Source organism: Lepidochelys kempii, chromosome 3, assembly GCF_965140265.1.
Source record: "Lepidochelys kempii isolate rLepKem1 chromosome 3, rLepKem1.hap2, whole genome shotgun sequence".
Classification (NCBI taxonomy): domain Eukaryota; kingdom Metazoa; phylum Chordata; order Testudines; family Cheloniidae; genus Lepidochelys; species Lepidochelys kempii.
In genome coordinates this window covers 67,415,176-67,441,595 of record NC_133258.1, presented here as the reverse complement: position 1 = coordinate 67,441,595, position 26,420 = coordinate 67,415,176, and the positions used below count along the sequence as shown (strand labels likewise).

Below are 26,420 nucleotides of genomic sequence, written 5' to 3'. Positions count from 1 at the left end.
TGGTAATAAATGATGCCCAGCACTAGGAGGGGAGGTTGAGTGGGATGGTGATTTGTGGGCCTTACAAGTACTTGCAGGGACAGGAATCAGTGTGGCATGAGAAGACTGGCTTTCAAAAGTGATGGCACTGAAGAGAAACAAAAACAAAACAAAGAAAAGCATGCAAAAAAAAAAAGTCAGCAAAATCTAGAGACTATACACATATATAGTTAATATTTTCATCTTCACATACCTCTAACCAGTCAACAAGATTTATTAATCTGCCGCACTCCAAATGAAGTTTATACACTATGCATATGTCAGGAGCAGTATTAGAAATACATCCAACGTCACTTTTCAAAGTTTGATTCTGATAAAAAAAATAAACAGAGAAAATGAAGGCAGTAGTTTTCAGAGCATATTTTATCTTTAAAGATCTCTAGTGTTGAAAGCAAATACGATCAACCCCAGATAACTCAGGAAGTTAGTACTGTCGGTATTTTTTCATATTTATTGTTTGTGCCTCTAGAAGTATGGTGATGAGTGCAAAAAAACCCAAAATCCCAACACAAATCCACTGGGGACGTAAGAAATTAAATGATGCATCATCTGGTTTGCAAAAAGAAGTTACTCACCTTGTGCAGTAACAATGGTTCTTTGACATGTGTCCCTATAGCTGCTCCCCTTTAGGTGTGCTTGCGTCCCTGCACTGCTGATTGGAGAACTTCGATAGCAGTGTCCGTTAGGCCCTACCACGAGGAGAGTCAGCGCACATGGGCTAACCTCCCTTAGTTCTTTCTCTAACGCAGAGTAATAGAAAAGAACTCCAAAGTAGAGGGGAGAAGGGTGGGGTTGTGGAGCACACATCAGGACACACATCTTGAAGAACCATCATTACTGCACAAGGTAAATAACTTTTTTCTTCTTTGAGTAGCGTCCCTATGGGTGACTCCTGAGCAGTATCCCTATTGGAGGGCTGGGACTTTGGAGTTGGGTCCGTTACAGATGACAGTACTGTGGTGCCGAAGATGGCATTGGAGGCGGAGTCCCCAGTGATTGCATAATGTTCTGAGAAGGTGTGGACTGATGCCCATATCACCGCTCTACAGATCTCTGATAGGGACATTCTTGAAGAAGGCGATGGATGAGATTGACCTCGTGGAGTGTGTGCGAATACTATAAGAAGAGATCATATTGCAAACTTGGTAACATTGTCTAATACAGTTTGAGACCCATTGGAGAGTCTCTGAAGTAATACTGCTAAGAGCCTTGGACCTTTCTCCAATAGAGAGGAAGAGCTTAGGAGAGTTTCTGAAAGTCTTCGTCCTATCCAGGTAACAGGAAAGGGGTCTCCTGGCTTCTAATGTGTGTAATATAGCCTATCTGTTGTGTCGGTAGAAGGTTGGAAGGTGAATCAATTGATTCATGTGCAATGGAGAGGTTAACTTAGGGATGAATTTTGGATGTGGCCTGAGCATAACTTTGTCCCGAAAGAATACTGTGTGTGGAATGTGCCATCAGAGCTGCCATTTCTCCTATTCTCCTATCTAGGGTGATTGCTTACATACCTCTCAATGAAAACGGCCTTCCTGATAGCAAACAGGTGGCTATGGGTTCGAAGGGAGACCTAATCAGTCCTTGCAATACCAGGTTTGCGTCCCATGTGGGGATAAGAAGTCAGGGCTATGGGAAAAGGTTTACTATACCCCTGAGGAATCTTAGTGATTGGGTGTGATAGTACTGGGTATCCCTCTACTTGTTGGAGGAAGGCTGCTATAGCTGCTAGGTGCATTCCGAAAGCTGAAAGATAATCCCAATCTTTTTAGGGTCAGTACATATTCTAGGATCTTTGGAATAGCTGCAGATGTTGGGGAGATCTATTGGGAAGAACACCAAAAACGGAACCTGGACCATTTTTGCAGGTAAGTATGGTGTGTTTAGGACTTTCTATTGTGTCGTAATACCTCTTGTACCTCCTTCAAGCAGGAGTTCTCTAGGTGTTGGAGCCATGAAGGAGCCACGCCTTGAGGCGAAGAATCCCTAGGTTGTGATGCGGAGTCCGTCCTTTGTTCCGCGAGAGGAGGTATGGAGTGCAAGGGAGAGAGATCGGTGGTCATGTTGTGAGCTATGACAAGTAAGGGTCAGGTCTGTCTTGGCCAAGTAGGAGCAATCAAGTATGACGTGCTCTCTCTTTTTATTTTTATCAGGACTTTCTACAATAGGGGAAAAGGAGGAAAGGCATAGAGAAGATGAGGAGGAGAGCACTGCCCATGGACTGTTGTCCTATCTCTGATCTGGAGCAGTAGCGTAGGTAAGTGGTGAACTGTTCTGTGGTTGATGTGCCCCACTGCCTGAATAGGTCGTGAAGTACATCTGGTTTATCTCCCACTCATGGTTGTGTGGGAATCTGTGACAGACAGTCTGCTGTCAAGTTGTGTGTACCCAGGAGGTAAGCTGCTGACAGTGTGACGCCATGGGAGATATACCAGTTCCATAGTCTCATTGCTTCTGCACAATGGGAGGGGAATGCTGGCTCCCCCTTGTCGACTTATGTAGTACATACATGCCATGTGGTCTGTTAGGAGTCTCGTTTGTGATCCCTTGATCAGTGGGAGGAAATACATTCCTGACCGCCCTTAGCTCTAGTCTAGTCTGTTTGGTTTGTAAATAGATCTGAAGCACATCTGGAGGCATTGCATCTGACGCCTGGCATGTGGTATCATCGCTGCTCCTTCTGCCATATGCCCCAAGAGTTGGAGGCAGTGTCTGGCTGATATTTGTGGGCTCTTTTGAATGGTCTCTATGAGTGTGGCCAAGAAGAGGAATCTGCACTGAGAGCGGAGTGCTCTGACCTGTAACTAGTTGAGGTCGGTGCCTATGAATCCCGGGAGTTGAACTGGAACGAGGGTTGATTTCTGGGCATTGATCTGTAGGCCCAGTTCTGTGAAAAAGTCTATTGCAGATTTGGTGAGTCAGCGAGGGACTGAGTTTGGAGGAGGCAATCGTCCAGGTAAGGGTAAATCATGATCCCTTAGGAACGTAAGTGCACGGCCACTTCTGAGAGAACCTTGGAGAATACTCTCACAGCAGATGATAGCCCAAAGGGCAATACTCTGTACTGGTAGTAGCCTTGTCCTAGGTTAAATCTAAGGAACTGTCTGTGAGATGGTAGGATTGAGATACGGAAGCAGGTGTCCTGAAGGTAGACAGCTGAAAACCCATTTGCCTTCTCTAATGCTGGAATAATTGTTGCTAGAGTGACCATCTTGAATTTTTGAGCTCTGACAAACTTGAGTACTCTGAGGTCTAATATGGGTCTCCAACCTCCCTTCCTCTTGGGTATTAGGAAATAACGAGAGTAAAACCCTTTGCCTCATAGATGTTGAGGTACCGGTTCTATGGCTCCTAACCGGAGGAGATGATGATCTCTCTCTTGTTGTAGTAAATTTATGCAAGAAGGGTCCCTGAAGAAGGGAAGGGTGTTGTTGAGGGGGTAGGGAGGTAAAATGGAGTACGCATTATGAACAATCTCTAAGACCCACTGGTCTGATGTTATGCATTCTCAGATGCTGCAGAACGTTACGAGACGGTGGCCAAATGGGTGGAAAGCAGCGGTCAGCTGTAGTGGTTGGGGGGAGTGGTCTATCGTCGCATTGACCAACATGTCAAAATTGGTGCTTGGAAGTGGATGGCTGGGATGTGAAAGACTGTGGGACAGACTATTTATGACTAGTAAACTTAATTTTCTTCCTCCGAGGCTTGTAGTAGCGTTGAGTTGGGTATTGGAAAATACATGGTTTGTACTGGGGCTGCGAACTAAATTTTCTCTTGTCCTGGTGTGTAGATGCCCATGCCCAGTGAGCAGAGAGTAGCCCTATACTCTTTTAGGGTGCAAAGAGAGGAATCCATCTTCTCTGCAAAGAGCTTGATGCCTTCAAAGGGAAGGTCTTCAACAGTTGACTAGACTTCATTAGGGACGCTCAACAGATGTAGTCATGGAACATGTCAGATAATCACCACCATGGAGATGGACCTGGGGCTGTGTTGGCTGCATCCAGAACAGATTGTAGTGTTGTCTTGGCCACTAACTGTCCCTCCTGAATGATGGCTTTGAATTGGTAGCGGAGCAGGTCAAGCAGCTGATCAATAAAACTGCTGATTTTCTAGTAATTCACATAGTTGTATTTCACAGTTAGGGCTTGGTAATTGGCAATTCAATAGGCAGAAGAGTAGGCTTTCCTTCCAAAGAGGTCCAAATGCTTCCAATCCTCATTGTAGGGAGCAGGCCTCATTTGGTGTTGATGGCCACGAGAGCTGACAGCGTCCATCACAATGGAGTTGGGTGGAGGGTGGGAGAAGGAATTTCATCTCCCTTGCTGGGGCATAATATTTTTTGTCGGCCCACTTGCATGTAGGAGCCACAGATGCTGGGGTCTGCCATATGGTTTTCGCGGGGTCCAGAAGAGCCTCATTAACAGGAAGGGCTATTTTTGAGGATGAGAAGGAGTGGAGTATGTCAAGGAACTTGTGATGGGTGCTCTTGACTTCTTCTAATGGTATCTGCAGAGCATCTGCCACACTCTTTGCTAGGTCCTGGAAAAGGCAGAAGTCATCAGCCAGGGATGGTGTGGGAGGCATAATGGCTTCATATGGGAAGGAGGATATGGTCCTCAGGGTCACCTCTTCCTCAATGCCGCCCTCCTGTTCCTCCACAATCTCTTCTGGAGGTTCCGAGGCCCTGGACACTGTGGCGGAGTGGGAGCGTCTCAGGTAGGACTGGAAGCTTGAGAGGCATGGGCCACTAGCGTGGTGGAGGCATAGAGCCCAGTGGTGGTGCCAACGGTTGACTGCACCAAGATGGCAGTGGTGGGACCATCTGAGGGTATGCTCGGGGCCCTGTTGGTATTGGGCACCATAGGGAGCCTGAGAAGAGTATTGCGATATAGCCGCCTCTGGTTCGCTGTCTGAGTCGGCACTAGAGAGCAGGGGTGTGTGGCAGGGAAGACTCCCGTACCACAAGAAGACTGGGTGTGGAGGTCCCAGTACTGAGACAAGGAGACACCAGTATGTTGGATATGCGGAGGTCTCTCAAGTGTCGGAATTCCAGTGGTACCGACTGCCTTGGTGCCACTGGCAGTACCGGGGGAATGGAGATCTTGCCCGCACTGACCACTCCAGTGCTCAATGGGGCATTGATGACGGTGCTGATGGAGTAGTATGTACCGGCAGCATCTTCTTAGTGGAGTGCTGACTCCTGTCCTTGTCCTTTGGTGCTGTTAACTTGGTGCCTGTGCCTGTTGGGTCCTTACGTGTGTCAATGGCATCTGCCACTGCAGATTTTTGTGAGTCATGGGTACTGGACTGAGATTGTCTCAGTGCAGATGGTACAGAGGATACCCAGCATACTGCAGATCGTTTACGGTCGGCTTGGGGCTCATTATGGGGACTTCCCGCTCTGTTTTTCAATGACTTATGAGAGGGGTCAGGGGCTGATTTCTTCAACCCACAGTCCTTGGAAGTTGAGGGCTGTGGGGAAGAATCACGCCTGCCAAGGGACTCTTTGGTGGGGTCCGGGGAGGGTTGGAGGGCTGCCTCCATGAAGATGATCTTCTGGTCTCAATTTCCTGTCCTTGCATGACCGGAGTCTGAGCTGCTGGCAGAGACCAGGAGTGCTTGTCTGCTACAGGGATAGCCTCTTTGCAGGAGAGGCACTTCTTGAAGCCCGGTAAACTAAGCATTATCCTGTTGGGGGAAGGGTCCCCAACCAAAAAAAAAAGCGGGGGGGGGGGGGGGGAGATGAAGCCCTCCCCCACCTTTTTAAGAAAGAAAATAGAAAAGAAAAAAAACTACAACTACAACTGGGGAGACTAGCTATAGAAATGTAAGTGAAGGTAATGGTCGTACTGGACTGCCAATAGCTCTGTCTCTAGCTGAGGCAGTTGAGAAGGAGCTGAGGGGGGTTAGCCTGCGCACGCTGGCTAGCCCTGTGGCTAGTTTGGAGAGACAGTGCGTGTGTGGGCGTAACAGACACAGCTATAAAAGTTCTCTGATCATTAGCTTAGGGACGCAAGCACACCTACAGTGGAGCACTCACAGCAGGTATTTTATTAAGTTTATTCCCCTTCTCTCTTGCTTGTTCTATTTTGTACACCAGAGTAAGGAATATTTAATTCTATAGATCAGGTAAGATAAATTGATTAGCACTTCATCTCTGTCCTCGCTATCTAATAAATAGATGTCAGAGCGCTTTTTGTCCTCAGGGGGGGAAGGAATATAAACATAAATCTGTCTACATGCATTAACAAGTTTATTTGTTTTTCTTATAGTTTTATCTTCCGTGTGTATAAACCATCACCTCTCTCTGGTTTGAAAACCAGTACCTGCAAAGCTGAAGTCTGATTTTCAGAAACCATTCCACATGTCAGGAAATCCAAACTGACAACACTTTAGTTAGTTGACTGTGAAGTTAAAAAGGACCTTATCTAAGAAAAAAAACTTCTATGCTATTGTTGCAATCCATAGCACTGTGACATCAGCTCATAAATTTATCGATAGTACTTTAGCCACATTAACAGGTCAGGAGCTTTTTCTGTGAACAACACCATTGATTCTGCTGCTATCAGCAGCTAATAACGGGTCTAAAACCCATACTTCAACATTTGGTTGCATAACAGGTCAGTTAGAAAATAAGTTTAAAAGATGCCTAACCAAGGACACCATCATAAGCAAAGGTTTTCAATACAGAGAAAAAGATGAGGCAAGCAATTACCTTCATTTCCTGTTCATTAAATTTCTAAATTTGCCTTTTACAACTGATTCTTCCAGTTTGTAAGCTTTAGCTTCATGATTGGGATCAGCAATCCCAGTGCCTATGGGAAGTTCCCTTATAGAGTTTTCAGAAATTCAGTCTAACAGATTTTCAGATTCAATTACACTATGCAAAGACGACAGAAATTGAAGGTATTCGGTATTACGTCAATTTACCTGACAGTTCAGTACAGATGGTTTCAATCTAAATAGTGTGACTATTAACTAATGCAGCTCATGTCTAGATTGATAAATTGTACTGTATCATTGGTGAGCCAGTCTGCAATTCATGAAAATAATGTAATTCATTCCCTATGTTACCATTTTACCAACCAGTAAGATCACTTTGATTTGGTTGAAATCAAACAGCTGTGTAAAACAGGGCAAGTCCCAACTTCTATAGTGCAGGCATTTGGACCGTACATAGGAAACAAGGAACTAATCCAGGGAGAATACTATTGATCAGCAATGCATGATCTATGCCTGAGTTTGGAGAATGACAGCTTGCTTATGATGTTAAGGCCAGGTCTTTATAGCATGCCCTGAGGGAGCTGCAGCAGTGCTCATGGAAACCTCAGCTTCCTGAGGTAACAGCAGATAAGCTGTCTCTGCCAGGAAACAACTACATACTAAGACTGATAAGCAGGAAGTTGTTCTAGAATGCAATCATTAATGAAAAGGAGGACCTTAAACACCAACATTACATTTAATTGACAACTAGCGCTGCTTCCAAGTAAGGAGCATAAACAGATACTCAGGAACAAGTTAAAAACCTGGCTGTGCTCTTTTGAGGGGAGCAGATGGAGGAAAAATAAGTTTTTCAGGATCTCTATTTATTCCCTTATCAAGGGTCTTGAGTCAAAGTATTCCTCCCTCCAAAAAAGGAGAGCTAAATGCAGCTTATGGATTTTTTTTTTCTTTTTTTTGCTGCTCCAAATATCCTGGTGAGATGGGAATTATTACTCAAGTTCTGTGTGAAACTCTCCCTTTCTGCAAGATCAGACATGATGCCTTCATGATTCTCTAAGCCCCAGGGATATTTTGGGCTCAGATTCCCCATATCGCACTGACACAAGGCCAAGCAGTTCCTAGCTGTGGTATTTTGAATTGCCAGTAGCTGGGTTTCCAAGCAATCCATCAGCACAGAAAAGAAGGTTACCGTTTCGTAACTGTTGTTCTTCAAGATGTATTGCTCATGTCCATTCCATTGTAGGTGTGCGTGTTTGCCCCATACACTGGTGCTGGAAGTTTTTCCCTCAGTGGTATCCATATGGGACTGGGTCTGGCGCACTCTAGAATGGGGCATGTATGCTCCTGGTGAGCCTTGGCATGGTCCTGGGGAACCAGGTGAGAGGCCCCTGCTATCGCCTCATCATGTGAAGATGACGAGGAGGCAGGTACAGGTGGGTCAACCAACTCCACCACTTCTGCCATGGGAGCCTCAGCCAAGGCTGGCTGAACCTGCGGAGCCCACTCTGACTCCGCATCAGAGTTGGGGGAGGGAGGTAGACTGTTGCCGACCATTTGTTGGATGCCCCTGAGGCCGACCTATGCACCTGCGATGGTTGGGGAAATCCCCAGGGATTCCAGAGTTGCCAGGGGGCAGGCCACTGGCCCTGGGGCCATGTTGCTACTTGTGGCCCAGCAGGGAATGGGTGGCCCTGGCCCGTGAGTAGGATTTTCTCGGAGCCTGAGGATGGGGATACATGCCTGGGGGACCAGGACGGTGCCGAGACTGCCTGTCTACCCCGATCCCATCGGCTCTGGTCCTGGACTTCCGCTGAGGATCTGTACGAGGGCGATGACGCTCAGTGCTGCAATCCTGGTGATGGCGTTTGGTAGATCGGCGACGGTACCCTGGTGATTGACGCCTTATGTTTAGCGAGCGATGCCGTTCTGTTGAGCAGGAGCAGGAATGTGAGTAAGTAGACCCATGTGTCAGAGACCATTGACACGTTTGCAGTGAACTGTACTGGCGTTCCGGCGATGGGGCTCCAGGGACAGGTGTCTCGACCCTCCAGAGCAGTGTCATGAGCTGGAAGAATGACTTGGGTGCTCCTGGCACCAGGGCTCTGGGGACTGGTGCCGCACCTCTGCGCCAGCCCACCGCACCGAGCCCAAGGAACGCTGCCTGGTTTCCAAGACTGATGCTGGGAACTCTAGCAGGTAAGCCAACTTGCGTCCATGGGCTGGTGGTGCTGCTCAGGCGAGTGCTGACGGGACATCCCCTATGGCGAGAAGCAGTGCTGCACTGATGGGGACCGTTGGAAAGGTCCCAAGGCAGATTGATCCCTCAAACGAGGCCCTCTGAGGCAGTGTGGATGGCACCGCCAGGTGCTGAGTGCCTCTGATGCTCCCCGGGGTGGCAGGTGGGTCTTGGAGTAGGCTTAACCACTCATGGGAGTCAGAGCCCAACCTTTGTCTAGAAGCGAAGAGCTGCCCCTCGCGTGTCCTTGCTCTCCTCTGGCCCTCTCCTTCCCCTTTATGGGACATAGGAGAACATCCCCTCCCAGCCTTTTTTTGCTTTTTTAGCTGGAACTGGGGATGGGCATCGGTGCTGGTCTAAGACCGGTGACGTTGGAACGCTCTGCACTAAGGCCAGAATGCTAGGAGCGGAGTCTGACCTGGTCGGCTCTGATGCCGGTGTAAGGCCCAACTCCATAAGGAGTGCTTGGAGATGAATGTCCCACTCCTTTCTGGTCTGCAATCTGAAGCTCTTGCTTGTGAGACACCTGTTTCATGCTTGTGTGATTCTTGTCGCTAACGTGGATTTCCCTTAAGCAATTCAAACAGCTTCTATGGGGATCACTGACTGGCATGAGTTTCTTGCAACAGTCACAAGGTTTGAAGCTTGGGGACTGGGGCATGCCCCGTCCCTAGGCTAAGTCCCATTCAGGACTAAAACTAAGTCTACACTAAGTAGGGTTGCCAACTTTGGTTGGACGTATTCCTGGAGGTTTCATCAGATGACATAATCTTTAATTAAAGATTAAGCTTTAATTCCTGTATACTCCAGGACAATCGTGGAGGGTTAGTAACCCTAACACTAAGGGAACTATAAAACTAACAAAATTTCTATCAACTAGTTGAGAGGAGCAAGCTTGCCGAGACAAGAAGACATTTCAGCACCGTCACTGGCAATAAGAAGGAACTGGGGGTTGGGTGGAGCCCCTTATACCGGTGCACAGGCGTGCCACTCCAGAGGGCGCCAGAGCCGGTCCCCTACAGATACCACTGAGAGAAAAACTTCTGGCACCGGTGCATGTGGCAAGCACACATATGTACAATGAAATGGACATGAGCAAGCACTCAAAGAAGAATTACAATTCTTTTTTACACGTTTTTGTCAGGCTAAATACCAATCCAGTTCCCATTTTGCTGAAAGAGAAGCTCGGTTAGAGTCCCATGAGAAATGGCATCATATCATTAACCACTTGCTGGTACTTTACAGTGGCAGATTCTTTCCTGCCTGAACCTTTTTGGTAGGAACAGCTCTGGATAGCTAGATGTTTATCAGAGAAATTTTGCTCTGGTTGTAGCCCATGAAAGTACAAACTCTGCAGGATTTATACACAGTTGGAGAAATTATATCTTCAGTTCAAACAGATTAAAATAGTAGTAATGCACTGCCACAGCCAGTACTCCTACTGGACACTGAGTTAGATACCCAACAAGCACAGGAAATGCATCAAAAATGCAAAGAACAAATGTGTAAAGATAAAGATCTAGGTCTTTTACATTTCTGTAAATTCAATTAAGAGACTATTCATTAAGCACATTAGAAACTGGATTTAGCTGGCTCTCCTAATCTTAGTCTTTTGTGTTTTTGTAACAAGATAAAATTGTAAAGGTGTGTTCTTATAAATAAGCACACAGACAAAAAAACCCAACACAGACTGGATCACAGAATTCAAACACTTATCCAGTTTGGTTCCTGCTCATCCGTCTCAGGCAGCAAGCATGCAAACATCCATGAATGTCAATAATCTTATTTTTCCACATAATGGCCACATTTTTAACGGGAAAAACTGGGACATGGGGATGGTTTGGGTGAGCATCAGGGAACTGTGCATGAGAGTGGGAAAGAGAAAAGAATGCCCACTCCTGCCTCTCCTCAACCAAGGAGCCTCTCTCCCACCTACCCCTTCTCCTTCCCTGACACCCTGTGGATTTGACTATGTGCAGGGGGGCTGGTTTAGTTCAAGAGCTCATGGGAAGGTGATGTGTGGATCACTGCAGGTCTGGAACAAGAAGGGGTAGGGCATCACTATGTGATGGGCATGAGGAGGAGGGAGTCTTTTAGATACTTTTGTATACAGCCAGTCTGTCCTCAATTTCAGCAGCTCCATCAGGTAGCCAATCTACATGAATTTACAAAGACACAGGACAAAACACTATATTTGTAAAATGAACAGGGTCTACCAGGTTTGGTAACTGGAGGACTCTCCTGTCAGGGACATTGGGTCATCCAATCAAAGTGGAGGGTGAGAAAGTCTTTCTGCTTATCTCTGTAGAGAAGGCTGTTAAAAATGAGGCTCTGGAAACTGCCTTCCCACCCAAAAGTCTTAATGAAGCAGCATCAGCTTTCTCCTGAGTCAGGCAGATTCTCTGGCTCTCAGCCAGTTCCCCAGCTGCTTCATAAAGAGCCACTTGCTAGTTCCTTGTGACAGACCCTACTGTGTGCCAAATGTTATGAAATAGCAAAATTAAAATACACACATTAGCCTCACATAGACCGTGCACGAATTACACACAACTATGAACAAGTTACACAGTTGTCCATTTCTTACTTTCAGGTAGCAATAGGGGTTGTTCAGAGCTGTGTGAAGAGCAATCCGTGGTGCAGCATTCAAGTGCTCACGGAGGGTGTTAGCCGTGTGGAAATACACCACCTCGTTCAGGGTCTGCATCTCTGCAGGAGCAAGGTAACTTCTAAAAGAACAACAAGGGTTGTATGAAAAAGACAGCTCTTTAACTGAAGGGACATTACGAAACCACACTGAGAGCTAAGCTTTCACAGGGATAGCAAGAATGTGCATTTCAAACAGGCATGGGCAGAAAACCTCTGAAAAATAAGATACCACAATACCTAGAAACAACTTCTAATAAAATGAGAATTTCAGGAATTATCAACTCAGCCTCCCACTTCAAACATTTCTTAATTAGAATCCTACCTACATCGGGAAAAATTCACCCAACAATGCAGGCAAAACCCAGAATGCAGACACCAGTCATCTGCCTTACTCATTACTCCTACACCACCCATCCAATCTTTCAACCCCTTCACTGGCTTCCTCTCACCTTTGTTTTCAAATTCAAGCTCCTTGTCTTGGTCTACGTAGCTCTGTACAATCTAGCTCCTGCCAACTTCTCTGCCCTAGTCCCTTTTTGCTCCACACTTTTGATCCTTCCCTCTACTGAAGATGCACAACTAACAGCTGCCTTCATATCCTTCTCCAACCCTTGTCTCCATACTGACTTCTTTGTGAATGCTTACACTTGGAACTGCCTCCACGAGCCCATCTGCCGTGCCCTGCATTAACCAAAATTGAAATGCATATCACAACCCTAGCCTATACAATGCGGAAGAGAAATAATGGATAGACCAATACTAATTATGGTGTGGGCCATTTTGATCTTGTCTTGTCAACTGCCATATTTTTCTTCATCTTCTGCAGCAGCAGGAATGAGTTGTACAATTTGTGTTTCAGACTCCTTACAGCATGGAAAACAGGCATTTTCAGAGCCCTCATCCAGACACAGATGGCTGCAAGGATACCCAACAGCAACATTTCACAGAATTAAAAAAGAGTGGGGAGGACATGTCTCATATTGCAGGACTACCGCTGTGATTTTGACAGCAGTTTCTCCCAAGTCTGAACTGTTTGGTAAACTGTTGTTCTGTGTGCGTGTGCATGTATGTATTTTTGTATGGCATCTTATGATACTGTATCAACTATTAAAGGGTCCAAAGAACAGGAAAGCTTACCTTACCAGGCTGTCTATAAAGTCAACAACTTCAAATCTGAGCATTTCAAACTTCGTTAGTTTCTTAGATCTTTTTGATTCTTTCAACTCCAGCAAAGTCTATTAAAAAAAGACAGAAAATGCACAGCCCAGTCACTTTGGATGGCAAATCCTTTCATCTAGAGTGATGCTGACAGGATTATTGCATTTTAGAAAGCAAGACATGAAAAATGATTGCCATGGCTCTCCTAGGTAACACATATTAATCTAAACAGAAATAAAGTTAGACTGACAGTACTGTGTTCCCTGTTCATATACCTTTTGTAAAATAGCATACAAGTATCTGCCTGCTTAAGAATGGAAATAAATGTTTTCATTGTGAGAGTCTGTTTTACTTAGACAGAGCTAACACTAATCTGAATCTAACACTAAACTCTGAAATTAGTGCCCTAAGGCTAGGGCAAGAAAATTTCAGATTGCTTTTTCTCCATTCCTAAAATTAACATACATTATGGAATTATAAAAAGGAAAGGGAGAGTTGTCTCTTGGACGGAGCCAGGGACTGAGACATAGGGAATTTGGATTCTTGCCCCAGCTCTGCTTCTGATTTGCTGTGCAACTTTGAACAAGTCACTTAGCCTTCCAGGGCCTCAGTTTCCACATCCATAAAATGTGGATAATAATATGTACCTATCTCACAGGGAGGATGTGCAGATTAAAAGTCTGTAAAATTCTCAGATGCATGGTGCAAGGTGCTATCAAAATGCTAACTGGCATTATTATATGAATTTGTTAGATGCAATGAAGTCTGACTCAACATCTGCCCTTAAAAATATAAATAAAAGCACCTTAAGTGCTAACATAGGTATTGATGTACCAATTTAGCTACAACAAAATAATGGTGTAGAGAGATGTTGAACTATACATTAGAACACATCATAGTTGCACTTCATACATACCTGGTTTTCACAGACTGATACCAGGCTTGAAAAACCAACTTGCCTAGGGCAACTAGAAATTTTAGTCAGAGTAAGGCTGGAGAGCTTCTGGCTCCTTCCTTGCAGGGCTGCTTGCCCTTTCATCAGGGGGTAGGGACAGGGGGAAGAGAAGAGGTAGGCAGAGCCAGTCAGATGCTACTAACTCTTTTTTTTTAAGAATGGGGTGGAAGGAGATGAGAAACCCCTGAGCTGCTTCTCCTCTAAGAAGAAGAAAGGGGTAGAACAGGGAGCAGAAAATCCAGATGTAGGAGAAGAAACCTGGAGGCTGAAGCTCTCTGCATGCTAAGGAAAGCAACAGTAGCATCTGCAAGGAAGCTCTACAAAGAGGTAGAAGGTTAGGATCAGAATTGATTGATAGGTGGGGGACGGGGAAGGAGGTGTGGTATAAAACTGTAAAAAAGTGATGTATTCTTTGTGTGGGGAAATCTACTTACGGGAGGACTGTCAACACATGCCAATGGAAGTTAAATATGCATGGGACTGTGGTGCTGCAGGCTATTTTTTTTTTTTTTTTAAATCAAGGCCAGTATGTTTAGTCAGAAAGATAGGAGTCAGGGAAATTCTTCAAGCCTGTGGCTTCTTATCTGACATTTAGGTTGGGTAGGATGTTAAATTTTCAAGTGACTCACAGAACATTATTTGCTCACAGCTATGGTGTGCAGGGCAGATCTAACCAAGAATAATTAAAACCTCGAAAAAAATAAATCTTGAAACTAGTTTGGAGAAAGTGAAATTGGCCTGACCTTCTGAAGATGATAGAGGTCCATCTTCTTCTGGAGTTCCTTTTGTGATGACACACACACATCTTGTGCCTCATTGGCTTCTGCTACTGGAACAAAACCAGTGTTCAACACACGGGGTAAACTTTTTCTAATATCTACAGAAACCCGCTGACCCAGGCCAAAGTGAGACAGGGTCAATGGTACTCTTTCATGTCGGATGAGGACCCAAGTCCAGTTAGCTATTAGATTTTTCTCCTGGGAAGCAAAGGTCAGTAACACTTCACTTTGTAATTTACATTGTAAATAGTTATTCAAAAACAGAAAATTCATTCCTGTGCAGAGGGCCAGCACAAGGCCTACGCACCACTTACATTTCACCTTAAACTTCTGGACCACATCTTCAACAAGTATAAATTGCCAAAGCTCCACTGATCTCAGTGAAGCAGCCACTTAATGAGCTTTTAAAACTCCTTACATTATAAATTTACATTTTTCCCATGCAAAATTTTTAAAGAGAAAATAGGTTCTTTTCTGCCATTCCCAAACGGCGTAACCTGGATTTATTGAAGTGAGAGCAAAGTGAAAAATAAAACATACTGAAGCATTTGACTGACCCAGTTTTATCTTAATTTTAACCTATGCCTGAATTTTGCTTTCAGAACCCTGTAGTTTGTATATCAATAATTGCATCAATAACTAGCAGCTTTGCTTTAAAAAATCCTGATTATTTGGTGGTGGGTTAAGTCTCAATTTTGATTCATTTTAAAACAAACAATTCCTATCACAGTAAGAACTAATAATATTCAAAGCAACAGACTGTTAGGTTACTTGCATTGCTTATGGGGGTTGTTCCCTGTAGGTCACAGGTTTAAGTCTGGTTCAGGTCAGTGGTGAAGTATGATAGCTGTTTGGTGGGTTACATGAAATGAGTTGGTAGTTGCAATCCAATTTTAGTGGACAGGTGTCAACATCTTAAAATCCATCATCACAGTATCAACAAAAGCCAAAGATTCAATAAGCACGGAGACTACACTGCCCCTTCACACTAGAAGTGGTTTGTCAAAATCAGGGTGAGGTACATTAATGAGCACAGGGAAGACTGTAGATGTGCTGCCTATTTTCAGTGTTGCCAAATTCTGCAATTTTATCATTACTCTTGTGATCTTGGCAGTCTTTCTTAAAGCCTCAGTTCCTGAAGACAACTATTACGGGATAATGTCAGCTTTCATTTACAAATAAGGAAGTAAGCTTCTAGCCCTCATAGTTGCAGACAAAAGCCTGAAAACATGGAGAGTGTACCGAAGGCTCAAACTAAAGGCAAACAAACAAAACAAAAAGTCCAAATGTATTAATATTTTTTTTAAAATCTCAATTTTTAAGCCACTCATGATTTTTGAATGCTTGAGATTGGCTATACTCTATGCTGTCCCTGTGCTGCGGTTACAAAGAGGCTGTTAATATAGGACCTTTTCTTTTTCCTTTTGGGCTGCACTGTTGAACTCTACAGGTTGCCACTGGCCATTACTACTGCAATCAGGCCACCCTGACCTGAACAATCCATCTCTTATTTGGATCTGGCTGTGACTTAATTTGCACATTTTTATTAGCTGGCATGGTAATGAGCCCAAATGGATATGTAAAGGAATTTGCTACTATTAATTTTTCAAGCTTTTGACTTATTCAAGAAATATTGTTGAAAGCTGTAAAGCATTTGGTATTCTTATGTGGAGAACTTTCTGGATTTGATCTCAAAATAACATGAGACATCAGAGTTGTTCTCTCTCTCTCTAATGTAAATTCTCTGACGCCATTTTATAGCAGATTGATGACAGACACTTTGGTAGTATGTTACATGCTCACCTTCCAGATTTTGAAACCGTGTCAGGAACTCCCCCAGTTTCTCTACCGTGTTACTAAACTGTTTTCCAGAAGATGATGTAAAAATCTCCACACATTTTTGAAGTATGGCCACCAACTCAGCCTTAGCCAACATCCTGAAAAACAGAATCAAATAGCTAATGATGTAATATAACCAGCAAACAAGAAAAGCATTTGTTGAAGTACTTAGAATAATGTTCAATACTGTATTTTCTACTCATCTGAAAAAAGAAAAAGAAATCCCCAAAATCTGTAATTTAAAGCTACCTGTTTTCTTGTAAAGTTGATTTCCTACAGAATAAACTAAGGCTGTTTAGCTTTTACATTCAAAGCTCAATATTTAAAAAGGGCTGAAGTACTGGCCGAGCTAGAAGATATCCTTCAATTTCCCCCTAGAGTAGATGGAGAATAGTTTCTTCAGAGTACCCAGTCTACGAGATCATCTAGAGCTGGAAGCACCTTCCTATGTCTTCCCTCTAGGATCTGATTTAGAGGTGAGAACTTGGACTTAAAGCTTGACACGGGTTCATGATTCATGCCAAACAAGGTGTGTGAATTATAAAAACCAGAATAGCCTCGCCTGGCATTTCAACATCACAAAACTCATTACATTCTGGGATCCAGAATGAACTTGAAACACAGTCAAAGTTAATGATTCATGTATTTAATTAATATAAAACCACCACTGCTTTTTATTTATACAACACTTATAATCTGTAGATCTCAGCATTTTATAAAGATGACTAAGGATTGCTTAATCTCAATATTTTCATTCTAAAGATATCAAATCAAACATCAAATATAAATTAAATCTAAAAGTATCTATATAATAATGTTCCAGGATCGTCTCCTGTCTGTGTGTCACTCTGAAGACTAGACTATCTGTTGAGTCAGTGTGAAAGAATGGAAACTACAAGCATGGTTGAAAGCTCTTTGTTCAGAATATCACCAGGTTCACCATCTGTTACTGTTCAACTTTTAAATTCTCAGCCATTTTGACTTTACAAATTACATTTTTGCAACAGCAAGGCCTTGTGATCTAAGTCATTAATACCTCCTTAGTGTTATGGCAGTGGCCATGGCTCTGGTAGCAGAGTTTGAGGTGTGTAGCAAGCTATGTTGCTATAGATATATGGACACTGGTTTTGAGGGTTCACCTGCTCAAATGGTTCACCCCTCAAGTATGGCACTCTTATTTTAAATTAGCGTTTTCACCTCTTGCCCCAGCAAACCCCTTTGTTTGCAAGGTAAAAGGTCTTTGTAAATAGACCCTTTGTACATCCAAAACAATAAAGGTAAATTATTAGCTAAAAGGGAGTGCAAGGGGGCATAATGTAAACAGGTTGTAATGTAAACACATTTGTGAATCAGCCTGTCACTCCCATCCAATTTTTTCAATTAAGAAAAGTCAAAGAATTAGTCCTTGATTTAAAGCCCTATAAAAGGAAAATAAAAATACTGTAAAACAATTTGGCAGCAAGAAACCTTACTTCAAGAAACAAAATTACTTTTGTAGGACCGCTATCTCCTATCCAGAAAATAGTTTTTGCTAGTCGTAGTGAATTTCTTTTTCAGACAGCAGTGGCAGAAAAGTGGTTGAGGCTCTGGTAGAACAGACCCCATCCTTCATTAGCCAGAGTTTTCAGGGACTGTGGAAAGGATCAATTTATCAGATTAAAAGTCAGTAAACGCCAATAGCAAATGAGAAAGTTTTAATTCCCACAATCTTAATGGCTTTTAGAATAAATTCCATTGCCTCAACTCGCCAATCACCTTTTAAGAGGTCAGAAGAGAAATAATATTATTTAAGCATCTTCTATGGCAAACCAGTGATTCCCAAATTAAGAAAATTAAAATGGATACATACCTGCAATTCTTGCGCAATCATATACACAAGATGCATTGGTATGTAGTGGTTAGAACTGGCCAATTTTAATAAAATTAAAAAAATTGGAAAGTTGGTAACCAAGTCATGCTCTTTTCATATAAAATATCAGGAGCATGGTTGTTACCACAGGTGGTTAAAAGCATATCACCTTAAACTGATTTATTTGTATATAAAATTCAAGTAACTAGTAAATCACGCAAAGTAAATAAAGTTTTACCATGCTAATCAATTAAAGTTGTACCAGGAAAAAAGACCTCTCCTTTGCAGGTGTCCAACAATTCAAAATCCTCAGAGGCCAAGTTGGAACAAGCACACAGCAAAATGCTGTTTGTCCTCTGGAGCAGCTTTAATGTCCTCACAATTAATCTGACGCAAGCCCAGGCCTTTGGAGCACCTTGTCTGCAGAATGCACAGTATCCAGCCAACAAGCTGACTGAAAACTCTTGATCTCCAGTACTTGACTCCCATATAGTAGAAACAAAGAAAAGGTACTTTCAGGTAAAAACTCCAGACAGTGTGAACCCTAACATTGTAGTAACTGTGGTCTGGAGCTGACAACAGCTGTCCGCTGTAAGAACACCTGGTGCTGCACTGGTAACATCCTCAGAACAGTATGATCTCACCTCCCAGTGGCGCTATACCTGAATTTGGAGAAGACTAACTATCAAGATGAACAGTGGGGCAGTACGAAGTTTAAAACCTGGAGTAATGGGACTGCATTAGCCCTACACAAAGTGTCAATTCATTTCCCCTACTCCAGTAGCACAATCAAGAGAGCCTACTCCTAGCAAGTCCTATCACATTGTAAAGGGCCTAATAGGCAAAAGTGTGACCCTTAGCTATCAGCTACTGGATGTAAACGTGTCACCTTAGGTAAACTGGAAATAGATCTTCCCCTGATCAATAACTCTGTAGGGGAGGGAGGGAAGGCAGTTACACCTATAGCAGAGGTATTAATCAATCAGGTTCAATTTATGTATGTTCCTGTTGTGTTAAATCTGTTAAGTGGAATATGGGTAAATTCAGTTATTAGAAAGACACCAAAGTGGCCTCTTTCTTTTCATTACTCCTTGTGGAGAAGGTCACTGCTTATCAACAATGGATGAAGGATATTATAAATTTGGAAATCCATGCCAAGCATCAATTATGTATCCCTAGGGGAAAAAAAGGGGAACTGATCCTTTGTGGATCATAAAAACTATGTCAGGGTTATTTAGAAATGGCATGTCAATTTGGAATCAGGTGGATGTTGAAAAGTTAGGAGACACATTATGTGTTACAGGGACAGGTTGTCAATCCAGTGCTGCAATGGATAAAAGATTAATCAAACAAGGAAAGATTTATAGCCGATAATATGCATGAAAAAGGTAGACTGTTTAATGAAACTGAAATTAAAATTAATCAGTCAATTAAACAATAATGATCAGGAAAGGTATCAGTATACAGGGAAGGAAATGATTTGTTCAGCATACAGGGAATATGTATTAATACCATCAGCAAGGCACTGCAGTTCTTGGAACTAGGAAAGGTCACAGATTTAGCCAAGGATGAGCAGCTGCTAAACTGGTATTGTCCAAAATGTTTTTAAAACCACAGGGAGAAAAGCTAATTGTTTAAATTCTTGTCAAAAATTATCATTGGGGTTAATCAGAAATATGGTAATACTGTGATACAGCACTCTAATCTTGACTTGTGTTATTTAACAAAAAAATTGCATCATATCAAAATCCTTATGTCTCATCTACAGTCTTGTTGCCTCTGTTTGATCCAGATGAGGTGTTTTTTTTTAGCCAATTGGTAGCTATGGACTCAAAAGGTCACCTAGAAGGCAACATCTAAGAGGAACAAATAAATGTACCTCCTCTGGTGGTCTATCATCAAGGCATCCAAATGTAGAAAGTTCCATGAATTGCCTGTTGCTCTGACAAAAGGCATCAGTACATCTGCAGGTATAATGTGTTTGTGGCAGACATGCCGCTGTGTGGCCAGAAGGAAGTTCTGCGGAAAAGGACCTAGGGGTGACAGTGGATGAGAAGCTGGATATGAGTCAGCAGTGTGCCCTTGTTGCCAAGAAGGCCAATGGCATTTTGGGATGTATAAGTAGGGGCATAGCGAGCAGATCGAGGGACGTGATCGTTCCCCTCTATTCGACATTGGTGAGGCCTCATCTGGAGTACTGTGTCCAGTTTTGGGCCCCACACTACAAGAAGGATGTGGATAAATTGGAGAGAGTCCAGCGAAGGGCAACAAAAATGATTAGGGGTCTAGAACACATGACTTATGAGGAGAGGCTGAGGGAACTGGGATTGTTCAGTCTGCAGAAGAGAAGAATGAGGGGGAATTTGATAGCTGCTTTCAACTACCTGAAAGGGGGTTCCAAAGAGGATGGCTCTAGACTGTTCTCAATGGTAGCAGATGACAGAGCGAGGAGTAATGGTCTCAAGTTGCAGTGGGGGAGGTTTAGATTGGATATTAGGAAAAACTTTTTCACTAGGAGGGTGGTGAAACACTGGAATGCGTTACCTAGGGAGGTGGTGGAATCTCCTTCCTTAGAAGTTTTTAAGGTCAGGCTTGACAAAGCCCTGGCTGGGATGATTTAACTGGGAATTGGTCCTGCTTTGAGCAGGGGGTTGGACTAGATGACCTTCTGGGGTCCCTTCCAACCCTGATATTCTATGATTCTATGATACCAACTATGGAACCAATCATCAGCAGTGTCATAAGATGACCAAGCTCCCACAGAAAGGGTGACCTCTGGTGGAGATGGCCAATGTTGTGTAGTGACCAACCATCAAAAATATCATCCTTGTAAGAGTGCAAGGTCGTGACTATGGGCTTGTTTACACTACCCGCCGCATCGGCGGGCAGCAATCGATCAACTGCTGAGTGCTCTCTCGTCAACTCCGGTACTCCACCAGAATGAGAAGCGCAAGCAGAGTCAACGGGAGATAGTCAGCTGTCGACTTACCGCAGTGAAGACACTGGTTTCAGAGGAACAGCCGTGTTAGTCTGTATTCGCAAAAAGAAAAGGAGTACTTGTGGCACCTTAGAGACTAACCAATTTATTTGAGCATGAGCTTTCGTGAGCTACAGCTCACTTCATCAGATGTTTACCGTGGAAACTGCAGCAGACTTTATATACACACAGAAATCATGAAACAATACCTCCTCCCACCCCACTGTCCTGCTGGTAATAGCTTATCTAAAGTGATCAACAGGTGGGACATTTCCAGCACAAATCCAGGTTTTCTCACCCTCCACCCCCCCACACAAATTCACTCTCCTGCTGGTGCTAGCCCATCCAAAGTGACAACTCTTTACATAATCAAGTCGGGCTATTTCCTGCATAGATCAAGGTTTTCTCACATCCCCCCCACCCCCATACACACACAAACTCACTCTCCTGCTGGTAATAGCTCATCTAAACTGACCATTCTCCAGGTTTAAATCCAAGTTAAACCAGAACATCTGGGGGGGGGGGGGTAGGAAAAAACAAGAGGAAACAGGCTACCTTGCATAATGACTTAGCCACTCCCAGTCTCTATTTAAGCCTAAATTAATAGTATCCAATTTGCAAATGAATTCCAATTCAGCAGTTTCTCGCTGGAGTCTGGATTTGAAGACACTGTGGCAAGTAGATCTAAGTACGTCGACTTCAGCTACGCTATTCATGTAGCTGAAGTTGCGTATCTTAAATCTCTAGAACTGATCAATGAAATTGGTTTTAATTGTTCACTTTATTAACATAACTTCATAAGCAAAGTTTTATGAATGAAACAACATTAATTCATAAAACCGGTTACCCCAATAACTGGCTAATTGAGTTTCACTTTCAATCCAATTGCTGCTTAAATTGCTGAAAATTACACTGTTTCAACATTGTAACTTCTGTTCACTGTTCGCCATTCCTTACACTTGTCCATATTGTAACTCAAACTCCATTTTAAAATGCTCACTTTATTTTGTAAAAGCTTGCTGCAATCTTCATTTTTGCAAAACCCTGCTGTAATCTTATTAGTTTAGTTTAGATGTGTGAATGAGGTATGTATGGATGATAGAATCAACCTCCAGCCCCAGCCTGTCTTGATGAAATAAAGTGTAAACACCCAGCGGCTGAAGATGCAGACAACAGCCCTGACAAAGTAAGAGGAGTACACCCTCAAAAGAAAAGAACAAAAGTACAACTGAAGAAACATCAAAGCCAGGTGCCTAGGCTGAAAGTCATGTCTGCAATTGACGGGTGATCAATCACACCGAACCCAGAGGCAGCGTGACACAGCAAGACCTATACCTACAAAAACGATGGGTGAGATGGAAGACTTTGAAGAGTAACATTCTGCTGCCAACATGGAAGGGCATCGGTGCATGCCCAACAGAGACCCAGCTCTCCCTTGTGCCCAGCTTTCCTGGCCAGTTAGCTGCCACAAGCTACGAACTCAAGCTACATTCAGGACTGGTAACTATACAGCAGCTGCAGAACCTGTGTATATGTATGAACGAACATGCGAATGAATGTGAAACTTGAATGAAATGTTATAGCTATAACTGGTTTCAGAGTAGCAGCTGTGTTAGTCTGTATTCGCAAAAAGAAAAGGAGTACTTGTGGCACCTTAGAGACTAACAAATTTATTTGAGCATAAGCTTTTGTGAGCTAAATAAATTTGTTAGTCTCTAAGGTGCCATAAGTACTCCTTTTCTTATAGCTATAACCGACTGCCTACTATGATTCTTTTTGTATTCACAATAAATGTGACATTTTGTCTTATCCCCTTTAATAAGATCCTGCTGGTTTTTATTTTATTGGTATAACAAATCGACCCCACACGTAGCGTAGACAAGCCCTAAAAATTTCTCGTTTTATCCAAAGGTGCATATGTTAATTGGGAATATGGCAGTTTCCCCAGTACCTGTTTTAAAAAATGAAACAGTTTTCACTGTTAAACCAGAATATCAGGATCTAGTCCGACAGAGCACACCAATGTTGCAGCTTCATATTGCCCCTCTTAATTTAAATTTAAGCTAATTAATGAAGTATAAAGATTCACACTTGATAAAAATTAGTAAATATTCACCAGGTTAATGGATGGAGGTGATTAGGTGTTGATTATACCTCTATGGATGGAGATTGGACTGAATAGATGAACCTGTAGTGCAACTGGAGTAATCTTTGTTTTATGCATTGTAAAATCAGAGGTCTAAGCGAACGGTATTAAGCACTCCCCCAAACACTTCCCCTAGAAAGCCAACCCCAGACTGTCTCCATTCAGAATCCTATTATCTCGAAGGAGGTGACCAATTAACCTCAGGTAACCCAAACTAAGGAACAATAGTGTGTGTCCAGGCAACCAGCAGCAGTATACCAGGTACATGAACATTCCTATCCATCTATTCATCCATATCAGCCAATATAGCGTCTCCATGTGGATGGTATATGTTGTTAAGACCCAAGATAGTGTGAAAGGGTTCATTAGCAAATCACCCCATCGAGGGGAGGGGAGGTGACCTGTAGTCAGCTATTTTATTATACATATAGGGGCATACACTAAGGTACAGGTGTGGAGTAACGTAAAAGCCTACATTCTCAAGCCTGTAAAGACAATAGCTAAGCCAAACTAAGGCCCAAGGCTTAAACACTTGGCATACCCAACTAACCAGTAAATGACCCTATATCACAAGACAGAATGCTGTTATAAGCAAGTGTTGCTACACTGCTGACAGATAACTACAAGATGCCAGCTTACACCAGCTTTAGATATTTTAACTTTGGACATCTGCTGATTTGCCTACAACAATGCCAAGGTAACTAAATTATGTATACGCTAATAAGCTTAAAGTAAAAGACAAAGTAACCTACAGGAGAAGGGCATCACAACATTAGTAGGGTGAGGAAATACAGATAAAGAGGCTGAAATCCCTACTGAATATGCACTGGACATAGGAAGCATCACCATAACCTCTGATAAAAACTGGCACTCATCCATGGGTGATCCTGGGTGATTTCTTAGAACTTGTCGGCCAAGAACCTCTCATGGATCATTCTAACTTCTATGGGGGTCCCCAGCAGATGATGATGATGTGAGTATGCAAGTTTTGATGCTTGTATTATCCCTGTCTATTTTGCTACATTGTAGTGTTTGTGATATTGCTGATTGTGCTAATAAAACTATCACAAATTCAGAAGATCTTCCCTAAGTGTGTGCGTCTCTTCCCACATACGCTGGCATCCTCGCTCCCAAACTAACTGTAACACTATGGCCTATCTCAAAGCAACTGAACCCTGTCAAATGATGTAATGTTCATTGGAAACTTTAACATCACTTGACCTATTGGTTAAGCAACAGATTTCATAGGTCTTAGCAGATTCCTTCGTCCAAGGTGGCTAGTATAGTGTTAACGGAAAGCCACAACACATACTTATATCGGGGCACGACAGCTTGATAATTTGCCACACGGAAACCCATGGAAGTAGAAGAATAAACCTTTTCTACAATAGCATCCAGTCTACTCCCTTTTCTATCCAAGGGATCACACAAGGATGCCCTGTTACTTTTAAATAATTCCTGGGCTGCAGACACTGACATAGAAATCAGCCAAGGAATGTTGTAACAATTCATTAAAAAAAAAAAATAGCATGCCTCCGACTGTCCCCCCCAAATATACTGGTGGTGAGGACACAGGAGAGCACCAAATGTCCTTTGCTGGACTGAGTAGTCCTTGAAGAACAGGAAGTGTGATTTTGTCTTTTGTCTGCCATTCCAGGATATTACAAAGAGGATCAGATGTGTCTGGTGCCAAAACTCCTATCTGTAACTGCAGGGTATTAGCAAAAAGAAAAAGGAGGACTTGTGGCACCTTAGAGACTAACAAATTTATTTGAGCATAAGCTTTCGTGAGCTACAGCTCACTTCATTGGATGCATGCAGTGGAAAATACAGTGGGGAGATTTATATACACAGCCATCCTCCCTACCAGCTCCTGAAATTGCTTCTATTCATTTACAGGGGAGACAAATGAAGTTCCAATTCGATCCTTAAAGGACATACCATCAGTATATTCTTTGACTGGTGACTGCTGCACTTGCTCTGAAGGACTCTCCTCCCAGTCATCATACACATGCCACTCTCTGAGGAGGCAATGTTGCTCGTGCCAGCACGGATGGCGCTGGTCAGATCTGTGCTTATTGAAACATGGGTCTACTTGAAGGCAATGGTGCTTGAGAAGACCAGTGCTGGGAAAGCTCTTGGCACCAATAGAGGTGCTGGTGTCAGCGTTACCAGTGTTGAAATAGGTGCCATGTTGGTTTTGATAGCACTGAGCAAAGCCTTCACTGAGTCCTGAAGGCACAGCCACATTAACAGGGTACCTGGCATCTTTCCAGGGAAATGGAACTTTCAGCAAGGGAAGATAGCTAAGGCTCTCTGGAGCAAATTGTAAGAGCTTGTGTGTCAGTTTCCAGGGAATCCCATGCTCCTGAAGGACGTTCTGGATCTACACCAATGACAAATATTTCTGCATAGTCAAGCAGCAGAGACAAGCCAAAAGCTCTGAAAGAGGTTCCTCAGTCATGAGAAGGGAAATCAACTGCATTAGAGATATGTGCACCGCTGAGATGACTAAATCACTCAAGTACAGAACCTCAAGTTGAGGAGACGTGTGTGCCAAGTGCAGTGATGAGACTTAAGGAGGTGACAAGCAACAGAGGAGGAGGAAAGCAATACCACCTCCTTTTTTTTTCCTCAGGCTCCTTTTGTGAATCAGAATGCTTCCTCTTTTCCTTTCACTTGCCCAGAACAGGTTACAATGAGATCTGGAAGCACTTCTCTCACTCTTGGAACCAACTGGTGTCAACTCTAATGATGCTGTGTGAGTTTTTGGTGCCAACAGCCGTGTGGACGTAACGGTGTTGCTAGAGTAGTCTGTTTTGATGGAGCTGGGGACCGAAATTAAGGGTGGAAAGGTGTGTTTCAGGACACTTCACAGAAGATCTCAGCACAGAGACAGACCTCACAACTCCAAAAGGAGTTTTACAACAGTCCAGTTGAAGGTTTAAGGTAGCCAAATGCAGCTGCAGTCTTAAATCTCTGTACTTCCTCATCTGAGGGGTGAAGAAATGGCAAACAGTACACTGAGACGCGCTATATGAGCCTCTCCCAGGCATACTACACACAAAATGTGTGCATC

General features: G+C 43.3%; 1 protein-coding gene across 4 annotated transcripts in view; it reads right to left on the bottom strand.

Annotated features, from left to right (window-relative positions):
- Positions 1–26,420, bottom strand: part of ORC3 (origin recognition complex subunit 3) — a 79,262-nt gene that overhangs the window by 3,262 nt on the left and 49,580 nt on the right. For 2 of the 4 annotated variants that reach the window (XM_073336633.1, XM_073336636.1), the window contains exons 14-18: positions 16,334–16,467; positions 14,495–14,580; positions 12,776–12,873; positions 11,577–11,718; positions 233–349 (exon numbers count right to left, since the gene is read on the bottom strand). In XM_073336633.1, the coding sequence (XP_073192734.1) occupies positions 233–349; positions 11,577–11,718; positions 12,776–12,873; positions 14,495–14,580; positions 16,334–16,467 (577 nt within the window). Of the gene's footprint in view, positions 1–232; positions 350–11,576; positions 11,719–12,775; positions 12,874–14,494; positions 14,581–16,333; positions 16,468–26,420 lie in introns of those variants that run through there. The other 2 variants (XM_073336634.1, XM_073336635.1) reach the window with 2 other exon arrangements.